Source organism: Balaenoptera ricei, chromosome 2 (assembly GCF_028023285.1).
Source record: "Balaenoptera ricei isolate mBalRic1 chromosome 2, mBalRic1.hap2, whole genome shotgun sequence".
Taxonomy (NCBI): Eukaryota; Metazoa; Chordata; class Mammalia; order Artiodactyla; family Balaenopteridae; genus Balaenoptera; species Balaenoptera ricei.
In genome coordinates, this window is record NC_082640.1 from 133,529,921 (window position 1) to 133,546,259 (window position 16,339).

At 38.3% G+C, this 16,339-nt stretch overlaps 1 protein-coding gene across 2 annotated transcripts; it reads left to right on the forward strand.

Moving 5' to 3' along the window:
* The first annotated feature begins 7,796 nt into the window (after positions 1-7,796).
* On the forward strand, positions 7,797-15,631 carry C2H14orf28 (chromosome 2 C14orf28 homolog). Of its 2 annotated transcripts, none has more exons than XM_059915685.1 (5): positions 7,797-8,492; positions 10,641-11,165; positions 12,932-13,021; positions 14,225-14,359; positions 15,224-15,631. In XM_059915685.1, exons 2-5 carry the CDS (start codon positions 10,642-10,644, stop codon positions 15,405-15,407), a joined length of 933 nt encoding a protein of 310 aa, XP_059771668.1. In that variant the 5' UTR covers positions 7,797-8,492; position 10,641; the 3' UTR covers positions 15,408-15,631. The 2 variants fall into 2 exon arrangements, with proteins under 2 accessions (XP_059771668.1, XP_059771669.1); XM_059915686.1 differs by having other exon boundaries at positions 8,044-8,131.
* The last annotated feature ends 708 nt before the right edge of the window (positions 15,632-16,339 follow it).

The window sequence follows — 16,339 nt, forward strand, 5'->3', positions numbered from 1 at the left end:
AAGCTCCATAAAGTTTCTTAGGTTCATATCTTGATCTGAAAACCTGCAAACTAAAGAAACAAGTTGTCTGCCCCACACGTATCCAAAATACAGTGGTAGGATAGGCATAGAGTAATTGCAATAAATAAATATCCATTTAAAGGAAGAAAACAGGAAGTCACCAATCCACTGAAATTTTAAAATCCAGCTGAGTATATGTTACCTGTTTGTGACTGGGGCCCAACCCTGCTCCCTGGGAATGACTTTCCATGATTTTTGGCTCTTTCCTCTGAGATCTTGGTTTTGCCCTCTAAGTCATTCTTCTGTCCCCATAGAGCTATCCCATTTCTGCAGCTTAGTAGCCTACTCAGCCTGCTTCCTGCCCACAGAAGTTTGAGGGTCCAAAAGATTTTTTTCATTTTGTACAGTCTGGTTTTCTCAGTAAAAGCTAAACTAACTACTATAAAAATTTGTGGATTTTTTGTGAGTCAATTTATAATTTATTCCATTAGATAAAAGCCATATACACAAATACCTTCTAGATAAGTTCTTTTCTACCTTGGGCTCCCTTTTGGGCTGCTGTGGGACAGTGTCCTTAATATTCTTAGTAGACTTGTTGTTTAAGATTCTTAGAAACCTTATTGTCTAACAATTGTTTGCTTAAACAATTGTTTATTGTTTAGAACCACTTAAGAACTTTACAAGGCCTTTTATCTGTTTCTGAACTCTTAACAAAAGATTTTACAATCACACCCTTGGCTTCATCTCTACCTTGAGTCCATGCTTTTCTAACAGGGCCTTGGATTTGATCTTTGTCCTGTGGCTCTATCTTACTTTGAGTATCTTCTACTGGGAGAAACTAAGGATAAGAAATCATTTAATTTTCAGATCTTGTTCTACACAGTTCCTCTAAATTCTGTTTGAAAATTGAATAATTCCTTCTTTAGTACAGCTTTGTCCACCCATACATTATGATGCATAGTTTAAACACAGATAAACAAAAAACAGTTGACACCTTGAACATTCTGCCTGGATATCTCCTAAGCCAGATCCATCAGTTCATTAAATATATTTTCTAATTCTCCACGTTATCACATTTGCTAAACCATCTGCCATGACATAACAAGAGCCTTCTTTCCTCGAGCTTCCAATGACATTTTTCTTATTTTCCTTTAAGTCCTTATTGACACCCTCCTCGATGCCTATCAGGATTCCACTAACAGTCTTCTTGAAGCCCTTTCAACTTCTGCCTGACATACTGTCCCAAAGTCAATGCCACATGTTTTAGGTTTTTGTTACAACAGCAGCCCCAATCTTGTTCCACTTATGTAATGCTGCATAACTATTCCAAAAATACATGAAAAAACAATGATTTTATTACATCTCACAATCAAGAAAATCAGGAATTTACGCAGGTTTTAGCTAGGTACTCATTCTATTCTTTGTGCCATCAACGTGTTATTGAATGCAAGTCTATGTGCCCAGTGACGCACAATGAGGCCGAACAATACCAAAACGTCAGAGTTTGGAGCAGAGAAAGGTTTATTGCAGGGTCATGCAATGAGACAGCTGGCTCATGTCTTAAAAACCCCAAATTCCCCGAAAGCTTTCAGCAAAGCTCTTTTATAGGAAAGGGAAGGGAGGGGTGTGGTTAGTTGTTGCAAACTTCTTGGTGTCAGATCCTTTGTTTTTGAGGTCAGGTTATGGTCAGGTCACAATGTTCCTGTAAACCTCTACCAAAAGAAATGTTTTTCTCTGTTCTGACAAGAAAGAGCAAGATCCCAAGGCTCAACTTTCTCCCTCCAAGGTCCAGGCTCTGGCTAAGAGAGGGACCCTGTGCAGGCTGGTTACCCTGCCCGGGAGCATTCGTCCAGCACCCAGTCAGGGTCCTCCTGCCAGGGCCCAGGCCAGGCTGAAGAGGCAGATCTCAGCTGGTGGTGCCCTCAGGGCCAGGTCCCCAGACCCCACCCAGCCGTCATCACTGAGGAAGCCAGGTGCCCAGGACTCAGCCGGCCCTCAGGCTTTTCATTTAAACTGGAGAGAAGCAATTATTTAGGATCAATAGGAATACAAATACCAATCAGGTGAATTCCCAGCTCACAACAATTGCCCCTATTGGAGAATAGCTCCAACCACAGAGGTGGACCTGAAGTAATGATGTGCAATGTGCTTGCAACTTAACCCTGACATTTGGCCACCTTCTAGGGGTAGATAACTGATCTAAGCTGGACCAATTTTTGAAATTTGCATGGAGAGACTGAAGCTGGGTAAAGCTGTTACCTTAAATAGCAGGGTCCATATACACCCATGGAGACCGCTGCCGCCGTTAGGTCACAGAAGCGGGGATAGGGGAGAGGTTCACTGCTGCTTCAAGGTCTGGACCCGGCCAGTGGGTGACCAGTGGTGAGGGCTCTGGAGCTCTGCGGGATACAGCCTTCAGCCTGTCCCTGGGTCCCCAGCTCACCCGCCGGCCTGGAGGGCCCCAGGGAGAAGGCTGCCATCTCCCTCTCACTGCACTCTCCGCTGCGCAGACCACTGAGAGCTGATTGTTGGCGGAGCGGGACCTCTAACTGCCACGCTCAGGGTCTCGTGCTTATGGTCAAGCGCTAGTGGTTTCGTGCCCGCCCCACCCCTATTACCAAAGGAAGTTACTCAGTGGTATTCACCTGGCGAATGGGAGGCTTGGAGAGATCAAGACAGCTTCACTCACATATCTGGCACCATGGCAGGTTTAACTAGACTGCTAGGCTTAGCTGGCTCTGTTGACCAGAACGTGGTCTCTCCAGCATGGTGGTCTTCTTATATGGTGGTTCAAGTCTCTGAGCGCAAGTATCCAAGTAAATAAGACAGAAACCTCATGGTCTTTTATGACCTAGCCTCCGAAGTCCTAGCGTTTCATTTCTGCTGTGCTGTATAGGTCAAAGAAACCCCTAGCCTACCCAGATTCAAGAGGAGGAGACAGAGACCCAATGTCTCAGTGGAAAAAGTGTCCAAGAATGTACAGCCATTTTTAAAAACCAACATAACAAATCTGTACTACAGGAAACGTTAAAGGAAGTTCTTCAGGCTGAAGTGAAATGATACCAGATGGAAACTTAGGTCTATACAAAAGAATGAAAGGCATCAGAAATGGTAAATATGTAGGTAAATTAAAAGGACATTTTTAAATTGGACAAAAAATTATGTGCTATTTACAAAATAGAATACTTAACAGTAATAAGAATAATCTACATGGAACAACATGAATGAATCTCACAATGTTGAGAGAAAAAAGCTAAACATGAAAAGTACATATTGTATTATTCCATTTATATAATGTACAAAAACAGGCAACAACCAATCTATGCTCTTAAAAATCAAAAGAGTGGTAACTCGTGGGACAGCAGGTAATGACAGGAATGCGAGTTTGGGTCACCGGTAATGTTCTGTTTCTTGATCAGGGAGCTGTTTAGATATGTATGGTGGTTTAAAACATCTCCACAGATCCTTTGACACTCCTCCCATCAGAAAATGAAGATCAATTCCCTCTCTTTTAATATGGCTGGTCTTAGTGACTCACCTCTAGCAAACAGAATGCACTGAAACTGACAACATATGATTTCCAATGCTAGGTTAGAAAAGGCACTAGAATTTCCACCTGCCTCTCTTTCTTGGGACATTCACCCTTGGTACCCAGTCACCATGCTTTGCGAAAGTCAAGGAGTCACATGTAAAGGCCTTGTGGAGGTATTCTAGTCACAGACATAACTAAGTTTCCAGTCAACAGGTAGCATCAACAGCCAAACATGTAAGTGAAGGAAACTTCTGATGATTCCAGCCCCCAGCCTTCAAATTATCCCAGCCAAGCCCTGACCGAATTGCAAATTCATAAGCAAAATAAATGTTATTTTAAGCCACTAAATTTAGGGGTGATTAGTTCTGCAAGTATATGTAACTAGAACATACAACCAGTGTGCTTACTTTGTGAAAATTCATTAAGCTGCATAATTATGATGTAGTCGGTCCTCCATATGCATGGGTTCCACATTTGCAGATTCAGTCAACTGCAGATGAAAAATATTTTTTTTAAGTTCCAGAAAGTTCCAAGAAGAAAACATGAATTTGTTGCACATTGGCAACTATTTACACAGCATTTAAATTGTATTAGGTATTATATGTAACCTAGATATGATTTAAAGTATGTAGGAGGATGTGCATAGGTTATATGCAAAGACTACTCCATTTTATTTAAGAAACTTGAGCATGCAAGGATCTTGGTGTCCCCAGGGATGGAGAAGGGCCTGGAACCAATCCCCCATGGATACCAAGGGACAACTGTATACACTTTTCCATACATATATTATACTTAGGTTTGAAATAAAAATCATATCCTGGAAACAAGCTCAAGTTTCTCATCAAATTTTTAGATTTTATTGAGATGTTTTATATAAATTCAATATTTCATATCTCCCTAACACTTTGCCTTTTACTTACAATTACATAATATAAAGAAAAATAATGGATTTTTTTCACTGCATCCCATATAGACACCTCCTAATCTCCATCAGTTTATCCTTGCACACTGCCCAATTCTGATCATTTATCATGTGTGGATGTAAAAAAAGTTGGGAAGCACTGCTACAGGAGACATCTGCCCAGGACCTCTTCTTCTATAATATAGAGTCTCATTGTCCTTTGGGGAACTACCTCCCTTTGGGTGAATCAAGGTAGCTGAGACCTGATAATTGCTCAGCTTTTTAAAAAATCCTATTATACCTCACATTCTTCCAATAAATTTCTCATTTTATTTAAGTTAGCAATATTTAGTCTCTATTCTCTGGACAGTACCTACTGATACATAACTCCAGTGCTAGCACACTGTGATCTACACATAGTTGATGATGAACAAATAAAACACAAAATGTTTATAAAATGATATCGGACAACTGATTTTTGTCAAAGCACAAAGGCAACACAGTGGAAAAAGAATAGCCTTTTCAACAAATACTGCTGGAACAATTGGTTATCCATAGGTAACAAATACGAACCAAAATGCCTCATACCATAAATAAAAGTTAACTCAAAATGCATCATAGACCTAAACATACAGCCTAAACTGTAAAACTTCTAGAAGAAAACATAGGACATGGCCTTTTTGAGTTAGGTTAGGCAAAGATTTCTTAGAAATGACACTAAAGGCATAATTCATAAAAGAATAAATTGGATTTTACTAAAATTTAAAACTTCTGCTCTTAAAAATACACTGTTAAGAGAATGAAAAGACAAGCCACATACTGGGAGAAGATCTTTGCGAAGCATATATCTGACAAAGAACTTGTATCCAGAATATATAAAGAACTCTGAAAATTTAAGAAAACAAACAACCCAACTTTTAAAAAATGTAACAAAGATCTGAGCAGACACTTCACCAAAAAAGACATGCAGATGGCAAATAAGCACATAAAAGATGCTCAACATCATTAGCCATTAGGAAAATATAAATTGAAACCACAACAAGATAACACTATACACCTATTAGAATGGCTCAAATTACAAACGACTGACTACACCAAGTGTCCATGAGGACATTTTATTTTATGGAGGAAATGGAACTCAAATACACTCCTGATGGGAATGTATTGTAAAATGGTACAACCACTCTGGGAAAAAACTTAGCAGTTTCTTAAAAAGTTTAACATACATCTACCTATGATTCAACCATTCCACTTCTAGATTTTTATCCAAGAGAAAAAGGAAATATATGTCCATACAAAGACTTGTACACAAATGTTCATAGCAACATTAATGGTAATAGCCCCAAACTAGACACAACCCAAATGTCCATCAACAGATGACCAACTACAGTGCATCCGTATAAGGGAATATACTCATCAATAAAAAGTAATGAACTACTGGTACACAAAACAACATGGATGAACGTCAAGATAATGACACTAAGTAAAAGAAACCAGACCAGAAAAAATATAATACATACTGTCTGATTCTACTTATGTAAAACTTTAGAAAAGAAAAATGAATCTATAATGACAAAAAGTAAAATAGTGGCTGCTTAGGTGTGGGAGGCATGGAGGGATAAGAGAAAGAAATTACAAAGGCGCGTGAGGAAATTTGAGGATGATGGATTTATTCACTTGATTATAGTGATGTTTTCAAGGGGGTATACATATATAAAAACTTATCAAGTTATACTCTTTAAATATGCTGCATATATTATGTCAATTATATCTCAATTAAGCTGTCTAAAAAAACCTTCAGCTCAGCCGTCAGATTTTGAAAGGAGCAGAAAGGATGCAGAATGGAAATCTTGGTTAAAGGTCTCAGTGAATTTTGTGAATTATCCAAGTATGCCAGGAATTCATGCTTCCTCTGCCTAGCCGAGCTTCAGCACAGTTTAAGGAGCCATCTCCCTGCTATTCTCCAGAAATGGTGACAACCGCCATTATTGGGTCTGTTTTCTGTTCGAAAATGACCCAATCAGTAAAAAACGAATTCTGTGTCTTGTGAGAGATTGTCAATTAAACATATAATCCACACCTATGAACATTTGTAAAGGGCTTTCTCCTTGCAGGATAATTTTAATATTGAGAGTGAACGTTTTGTATGTGAATTCCAATACAGACACACTCGTTATTTAATGCATCAGCACCTCAGTTTTCTCACCTGTGAAATGTCATAAGAAATAAGAAAAACCAGGAAGCTAAAAAGAGCAGATTTTGCCAGATTTATTAATTCTTCCTTTTTTGGGCAGAGCCTCTTTCTTCCCTCTCTGCTCTGAGAGGTGTCCATTTCTTCCCAACTCCACCAGCAGTAATTATCTTGAGTGAGTCAAGCTTCTCTCCCAGAAGTTTCATCCCTCTATCACTAGACTCCCCAAGAGAGGTCCAAGAGGAAGGTCCCTGCCATTGCCCTGGCTGGCCATTAAATTAGTCAAGAAGGTGTCCAAGACTCTACTGTGACTGGGTACCACACTGATGTCTTGGGCTGGCCTTGAGCTCTGTGCATTGTGTATTCTGGAGGTTGAGCTTCACTTTCCAGACAATCATTTTTTGTTGCACGGCAGGATGGGGAGTATCTCAACAGCATCCCCATTTCTAATTGCAAGTGGAGATAGTTTTCCAGGATGGCCTGTGTTCTCCGGAAGCAGAGCCATGTGGGCTTTGACTCTTTAAGGGAGGATACAAGAACTAGGACCCACAGAACAGGAAAAGTGGTTGTGTCCACAGACTGTAGCATTAAGAGGCTCTAGCTTCAATTTCCAGCTGTCAAAATGTGTGGGACTTTATCACCTCCAAAACTCAATTTTTTCATCTCTATAATGGGGCCAAAGCCATCTAATTTATTTAATTGTTATTAACTTCCATTATAAATTACAGCAGACTGGCCAATTATTAACTTGAACACTAAAAATAGCATTTAACACACTAACTCAATTTTTTATTAAATATATACTTAAATCAAATGCTTGAATAATTATAACTTACGGAGAAAACAAAGCTTTCCTCTTCTGAGTTAAGAATTTTAAAAGACGAGACGTAGAAGCAAACCAAAATCAAATCAAGTCCTAAAACGATATAAGCCTCAAGAAGCCAAGCAGGTTTGCCAACAAAGCTCCGCCTCCGTGCAAACTCTGCCCACTTCCGGCTGCCCCACCCACTTTCGAACACTGGAACACCGCCCCTCTCTGCGAGGTCCCGCCCCATGCACCTGATCCTGGTTCCCATTGGGCGAATACGAAAGCTCTATATACACCCAACACACGCACTTTTGGCAGGGGCGTCTTCGCGCCTGCGCAGCAGCATCGTCAGGCTGCTGGGCACTGGGACTGGGCACTGGGGACTGGGGACTGGGGACTGGGGGCTGGGGGGAGGGGGGCGGAGGTCAGGCCGAATCTTCCTCCGTAATAAGAAGCTACGCGTCCCGCGGTCCTGGCTCCGTGGGTCCGGTCGGATCGGGCCTGGGCGCTGGAGCTGCTGTGGCTGCCGCCGCGGCGAGTGCGATGGAGGCTGTGCCGGGGCCCAGCGGTCACACCGGGGGAGGCCGAGACTGCCGGAGGTTCTAGTAGATGAGGCGGCGGTGGCGGCACGGGCTCTCCATGAGCAAGCGGCGGCGGCGACGGGTGCGGGAGCACCGGCGGTTTTCGGTCCCCGGGGAGGTACGAAAAGTCGGCTTCCTGGTGGACGGAGACTGGCCGGTGTGAGAACGCCTTCCGCGGCCCGGCCCTCCCGCCCATTACCCGCAGTCCCAGGCGCTCATCGGGCCACTGCCTGGAGGCGGGCAGGGAACGCCCAGCTCTTTCACCGGCTCCAGATTCGGGGACCCGCCCGCCGTGCGCGGCCAGCCCTCAGTGCCAGGCCTTCCCCGGCTGCGGACCCGGGGCGGGGTGGGCGTGGCCGGAGTGCGGGGGGCGGAGGTGAGCGCCCACCGCGCGCCCAGCCAGTCCTTGCGCCCAGCCCGGAGCTGCTTCGAGCGGGAGCGCAGTGCCGTTTTCCAGATTATTTTGGGGCGCTGACTCGGTAGGGTACCCTTGGGACCCCCGAGCTGTTAGGGCGTCCGGCAGTCAATGCCTTGGGCAAATGGTCTGGTCCTCCCGACCTGCGTGGAGTACAGATTGTCACCCTTGGAAACGACCGTAGAAGAAATGTGTCATTTTGCCAAGGAAATAGAAGTCCAGGGAGTTTTCCAGATTTATTCAAACTGGAGGGCCTGTTGAGGCAGGGGGAAAAAGCCAGCAGAATACCTTCTCCAGGGCTTCTAAACAATGTTTTTGACCGTGTGGCCAAACTTAAGACAATTTTAAGTAAAGCTCTTTGCAGCCATTTTTTCATTTCTTTTAGCCGCTTTTTTTTGGTAATTTACTTTGTAACAAATCACCACGGTACTGCAGAAGCTACACTGTCTTCTAATTCTTTCCATCCTCTCTTACCTCCTTTTTTTTTCCCCCAGGAAAAGGCTAAAGAAATTAGTTTCATTTTATGTATGTGTATATATTTTTTAATATATATATATAATTGTAGTTTAATTCTTTTAGAGTGTAACTTGCTTTACAGAGCTATAGTTACTCATTTGGTCATGTCTAAAAGATAATTTGGCAAAAAATACTACAGAAATTTACAGTTCCTTTCCAGTGCAACATTTAGGAATCTGAACTCGGGGTCTTAATCATATGACCTTGCTACAGAGTTCTTTAAAATGCAACAGAAATCAGTCAAACCATGAAGAAAGTTATTTTCATTTTTAAAGTATTTAAATGCCTTGTGATTTTTAAAAAATATGCTCTGAAGCATTTCTTCTTCATTTAGCAGAAACTGAGTTTGTGTTTCCTAGGCTCTAAATTTTCCACTCCCTCTTATTCCTAAGTGGTTAACTAGAGCCCACATGTTACCAACTATATATAAACATCTACACTTCAGGCTAAATATAGTGTTGAATATTTTAGAGTCCATAGTATCTTGCCGAAGTCAAAAATACTCTGTGTGTGTGGTAAAACTGAATTTTTAGTCTGCTAGTGTTACAAAATCGGTTTGAACTTAATTTTTCACACAAAACACATAGGTCTGCAACACTGAGTGTTGGATTCCTATTGTGCTTGGGAGGATGTGGCACTTGAAAAGATAATCAAAGTAAGACACTGACCTCAGTCAATAATTTCTCTGTTCCTATTCCTCGGATGCTTCCCATTTTCATGAAAACGGAAGGATGAAACATATTGGAAAACCCTGTGATGTTTTTAGTTTAGACATGTGTTTGTCCCAAATAAAGTAAAGCAATTTTTTCAATTCAGTTTCATTAGGACCTCATTCTTTAATTTTTTTCAATTTTGCTTTATATAACATACATATGACACCAACATGTTTATTAGAATACTGTCAATGATGTTAAAACCAAGTGCTTAGCTATCCTCAAGGTTGGGGGAAAGATAGGTACCAGTTTAAATAGGGAGGACACCTCAGTTCATTCCCAAAACATGCAGAGAGGAATCAAGATAATTATCAAGTTCTGAATCAGCTCTTCCCAGCATGGCCTCTGTAGTTAAAATGATAGGATATCTAGCATGGTCCTAAATTTCAAGTAAAAATCCCAAAGTGCATAGAAATGATTTTTGTTTTAGCTGTGCTACTATTCAATTAAGTTCTCACAATTACTCTTCATATGTTGTCTTTCAAAGCCAGTTGGTCATTATTCTGTAGCCCAACAAAGCATTCCATTATCAATTTCATAAGTGAAACCACACATATTATCAAGAAAATGAAGTACAGCTTATATTTTGAGGGGAGGAAGAGGTTTACATTAGGAATACACCCAACCAAATTTAGACTGTATCTTTAAATAGTTTTATTTTTATTTAGGATTTTTTTATTACAGGGTTTTCCTCTATGACTGATAAAATCTGCAATATAATTAATATAAAGGCCTATCAAATGACCATTCCGTACCTCAGGAAAAGGTTGCAGCTTCTTAAATGGTCTTTCCAGAGACCATGCAGGTTGCCAAAAAATGGCTCATAGCTTAAGTTGTTTTAAATTTTTTTGTTACATTGGGGGGTCCATCTAACCAAATTTAATTTGAATCTTTAGATACCTTTATTTTCATTTAAACATATCTCATGCATTTAAAATATAAAGTCAAATTTACGAGTACTATCTTAAACTTTTAAAATGCAGGATGAAGACACTGTTTGAAGAGATCAAAGCATCAATTAAAAATAACTATAACCAAGATCGCTCATTTTGGAGGCCTGTTCTTCCTTGGGGAGGTGTTTTTACTATCAAAGCTGGCCGCAAAGCAGTATCCTGTACACCACTCTATGTTGAAATAAGACTGAAAAATACCTGCACCATAGATGGATTCTTGATGTTATTGTATGTTATTCTCAATGAAAATGAAAATTTCCCCAGGGAACTCTCTCTTCATTTAGGTAGAGAGTTTATAGACTGTTTTCTTTATTTAATGGACACCTACAGTTTTACAACCGTGAAGCTACTTTGGATTTGGGACAAAATGGAAAAACAGCAATACAAATCTGAAGTTCATAAAGCTTCATTAATAATTGATTTGTTTGGGAATGAGCATGATAATTTTACAAAAAATCTTGAAAATCTCATGTCGACCATACAAGAGAGTTACTGTTCCAACTGGCGATGCCCAACTCGAGTGCAGGAAGATCAGCAGCGCACAATTAATATAAAGTAAGTTGCTCTAAAGTCTGTTTTGTCACTTTTAGCAAAAATAGTATACTTTTTTATAATGAATGATATATAGAGAGATAGGGAGGTAGGTAGATAGATATAGTCAAAGTACTTCTTAAAGTACAGACCTGTGTAACAACTTACACATAAAGCAACCACGCAAATGCAAGACTCTTTATTAGGTCCCATGACAAAAATGTAACTCTTCTATTACATCCAAACATCTCAGAATTTACTTTACAAAACCAATTGATAACTATTTCACTTGCAAAGTAATGAACTATTCAGTATGCAAAATGTTTTCCTCTTGCTCAGAATTTACTAATATGACTGTGAAGATAACTAATTCCTTGTGTCACAAATTTAACCTCTTGAACAACACTTAATACTATATTGGGATGTTTCACTCTGAATGGATCTCTGTCAGGTAGGCTAGTTCTGCATGAACAGGAAGATTGAAAGTACTCCATGTCATGGCCAGGGCATAATTAGAGACAGGAACCCCAAACTTGGAATGTTAATACCTGAAGAGGACCTGGATGTGAGGAATTTTTCATTGGCTAGGAAAGGTTCTGATAGCTTGCTGAGTAGTTTTGGCTTTCGGAGAGAAGAAAGACCTCCAAGCTAGTAAATGACAGGTAAGAAGGCCAAACTGGCAAGCCCTAGTAGAGTATTGGGAAACATTAATGCCCCCAGGGAACATGAGCAAGAAAAGGGATAATTGCCAGTGGAGAAAAAAAACAGGACAGAAAAACAGACCCAAACACATTGCTGTCAGAAAGCCTACTTGGCCCTGTGGTCCAGGAAAACAGACCCAAACACATTGTTGTCAGAAAGGCTACTTGGCCCTGTGGTCCAGAAAAACAGCCTAATAGATTTGCTCCCTTTTGGGAATGTATGTCACATACCTGAACTTATTAAATTCACATTTTCTGTATAGCATATTTAGTTTAATACTATATTATAACATCATGCTACTTAGGGAAAGCTGAAGCTATGTTATTTTTTTTAGGGTCTACCAATTAATGTCTCTCTTGTTCTGAAGTACACTTTGTCCATTTTCCTGTATTGCTGATATGATGATGTTGGTTTTGAAATCTCCATCAGGGGAAAAAATTGTTACTCTAAATCATAATGGACTAAAAAAAGTGTTTCAGAAATTTGCCTTGTTTTTAAAAAAACTAGTATCTTTTTATATGTATATCTTTTGAAACTATAATGAAATATTTACAATCCTATATTAATACTAGTATTCTTTGCTTCTCAATAAAATATTTTTCATTATACTCTATATAACTTTTTAAGACTTTTGCCTTTTTTTTAATCCTATGTTTAAAACAACCTCTGAAGTATATAGGAAAAATTTTTTTTTTAACAAATCAGGAAGCTGAGACCAACAATGTCTGTAACTTGCATTGAGTCAGGTAACTAAGCAGCTTCTCTCCTAATTCTGGGTCCTGCTTTCTTCTGTCAAGACCAGAATCCACTCTATTGAATCCTTTCGGAAATTTTTAAAGTAACAACTGCATGTTTCAGGATCAGTTTACAGAAAGATTTAATGTTTCTTGAAAGCTTCATGCATTAATGTTTATTAAGTTCAACTGGTTTCTATACTGTCTATAAGAAATACAAAGATGAGTAACAGAGGTTATACTTTGATATGTGGTTTGCTAATAATGAATGACCTGTAAAATTTGTTATCCTAATAATGTATTTACATGTAAAATATTGAAGCAGTTCTTACATGCATTTTGCAATTGTTATAGTCCTCCCCAAGAAATTCCACATGGAAACTTGATACGACTGGCTGTCGATGAGTTATTCTGTTCCAGGATTGAACTGTGTGAAGAGTGTGGGTGAGTGTATGATAGACATTTAAGATGAAAGTATTTGTATGTTTTTTATAAAGAAACCTGGACTGGTATGTTCTTTGATGTTAATATTTTATGAAATAGCAGCTCATAAGTATTTAGAAAGCCTAATATTTTTGGAATCTTAACACCTTCTAGTTTACTATGCTATTTTATGCTGTGTTGTCATTGTCAATATCACTTTATAGAATATAATACTACAGTTACTTGATGAATACAAAGCAAATGCCTTTTCTTTTTTTCCCCACTGCTGAGTAGGTACAATAAAACCTTGGTTAACCGGAACCCAGCTAATCGGGACCCTCAATTAAGTGGATTTTTTTCTGCACTCCTCATTTAGGAGAAAGAGGTAAATGACAACCAAAAAGTTCAACGTGGTTAAAAGTAAAAGAAAAGAAAAGAAAAAGGAAATCCAAAGGGGCAGAACATATTCATCCCAGTCTCAACAATTTTTATATCTACAGTATTGTACAATGAGAATTAATATTTAGAAGGATGATCCTACACCTAATTAATCACAAAAGAAGGAAAGAATAAAATACCTTCAGTTAATTGTACTTAAGTCCAGAAAGTGAACTAGTGTATTTTTGCAACAAATACTGAAACAAAATGGTTTTCTGGTAACTTAGTTTAGTCAGTGTTTTTTAACCAAAATACTGTGCCCTGAGCATTCCGGTTAATCGAGATTTTACTGTAAAATTGTGTTTGTTTTATTCTGATTCATATGCTTAATACCTGATACTACTAAGAAAACAGAATTTGCTTCATCCTAATAGCAAAAGGAAGCAATTAGGGAATTTCATCCAGTCTAAAGACGACTGTAACAGTCATCTTATTCCCTCTCTGCCATTATTCCCGTTTGAAACCAGCCTAGAGAAAGAAAAATGTATTTACAAATAAAAACTTTTCTATCAGTCTAAAAGATACATGTTTTTATAAGCTTAGATACACATAGCTAGCCTTTCCTGGAGTTTTAAAAGTATCATTTCCTATATAGAGAATCTCAAAGTTTATTAACTCTGGGAATTAGGCATATAAGGTATTAATATAGCCATACTGTTGATATATATCCATACCTGAAATAGATAATTATGCTTATTATGAAATTATGTAATAAAGGCAACACGGAGTGGTAAAAGGCAGCTTTGTCCCAAGTATAGTAAAGTTCATGCCTATTTTCAATTTTAGGTGTGGTGGCTTAAGGGAATTTTCCCAACGAGTGTTCTGCCACGGGGCACCCCCTTTTGTTGTCTTAAATATGCAGCATTGGAAATCTGAAGATCTGGCATATGTACCCTATTACTTGGATTTATCTGATCACAAGTAGGTGTTTTTTTGTTTGTTTTATAAAACTAGTAAAAAATAAATTTATTTCTATATTTTTCTGCTATTCTATCGTGATTTTGAGCAGCCCTTAAGGGAAATACGCATTGTTGGAAAAGTCATAGCTGTCTCTAAATTTATGTATCCTGGATAAGGTCAGAATCTACTGCAGGGAGTCATTGCTGGCAGTGTGCGTAGTGGTTAGGTGCTTAGACTATGGAATAAACTATGGAATAGCCCTACCTTACAAGCTATGTGACCTTGAGCCAGTAACAACCAGTTTATACATCAGTAAATAACACCTGGGTATAAGTCAATTTTCTTGTCTATTGAACAGAGATAACAGTATCTATCTGGTGCCATTATTGTGAGGATTTAATAAGATAGCACATGTGAAGTGTTTAGTACCTGAGACATAGTAAATAGTAAATTCTGGTTGGCTATTACTTGTATTTCAAGTCAAAGTAGTGTATAGTATGAGGTCATCATTTAAACATAAAATGTTACTGTCATCATTAGATTAAGATATCTGCATACAAATTAGGACATACAGGGTTCTTTTAACTTTTTGCCTTAAAAATTTTCTTGTGTGTGTTTTCTCTTATATAACAGAACCATGCAGATTATGGGTTAATCTGTTAAAATATGCTTTTAAAACTTCTTAAATTATAACAATTTTTAAAATTCTTAAACATCTTTCTCCAAATTACCAATTATAATACATGATTTTTACAGATGGATATCTTTTACAGAGAATAGAATGCAAATAATCTCAGTTTTTTATTAGTTAAGAATTTAGGGAATGTTTTTCTCAAGAACAAAGTATTGTGATTTTTCTTCTACACTTTGTCATTTAATTTGCAGGTATTTGTTGGAAGGTGCCACATTGTTTAACAAAGAGGAACATCATTATTCTGCAGCTTTTCAAATTGATGGACATTGGATGCACTATGATGGCCTCAGAAATGTGAATTTAATTTTGTTAAATAAACCCCCAGAGTTTCTCCTCTTGTCATCATTAGTTTATATTCGAGCAACAGAGAAATAAATATAGACTGATGCTAAATTAAATTGTTTTCCCTCCTGCCCATGCTCCCCCAGATGAAGGGCTTTTATTTTGTATATACTTGGTATCCAAGGAAATAGTTCAGCTATATTAGTTTCAGAGGTGTATTATCTAGTGTTTAGCCCCAGGTATATAGAGAATCTATGCAAAAATGTTTGTATTTCTTTTTTCTATATCCCAGGTTATTTTTATACAAGCATATTTTATGTTGAAATAAAATATATCTTGTAGCCTTTGTATATGTACCTCAAAGGTTTTTTACAGTTCTGTCTTTGAATCCGAGAAAATACTTCATCATTTGAATTCTCAGTTTTTCTTTTTGGATATCCAAATAAAACCTGGGTATAAGTCAATTTTCAGTTTATATAAATTTAACAGTTCAAAATGTATCTGACTGTGTTTATTTGCCCTACCTCACTATAATCCAAAGTGCACTACTGGATCTAGTATGGATTTGAATGTACAACTTATAGATGGCTTAGTCTATTTTACCTGTTGATTTGCCTAATGTTCCTGCAACAGTTTTTTAAAATACTTTGGTGAGAATGTTTTTCTGGACTTCAGTTATTTCTTTGTAATGGTAAATTACTTTAACCACTTGTTAAAGTATTAAAAACCTACCAGTGTATTTTAACTGTTAACTAAGCTCCCAAACTTATTGTTACAGATAAATTATATAACTAATCTAAATGTTTAAATTAAATGTAATAGGAGTTCTCTAGTAAAAATTTATTTTGCAGATAAGACAATTATAAAAAAAAAATGTTAGGCAAACTGTATGTTTACTAATGTTGGATGAATAATGGAAATGTAATTTAAATATGGATTTAAGAGAAAATGGGTGCCTGGGAATACAGTTGACCCTTGAACAACTCGGGGGCTGGGACCCTGACCCCCCACGCAGTCAAAAATCC

Excerpts from the sequence above, each read along its gene's own strand:
- C2H14orf28 (XM_059915685.1), top strand. The coding sequence starts at position 10,642 with ATGAAGACACTGTTTGAAGAGATCAAAGCATCAATTAAAAATAACTAT. Across the intron at positions 11,166-12,931 it reads CAGCGCACAATTAATATAAA|TCCTCCCCAAGAAATTCCAC; the intron begins GTAAGTTGCTCT and ends CAATTGTTATAG. Across the intron at positions 14,360-15,223 it reads TTGGATTTATCTGATCACAA|GTATTTGTTGGAAGGTGCCA; the intron begins GTAGGTGTTTTT and ends TTTAATTTGCAG.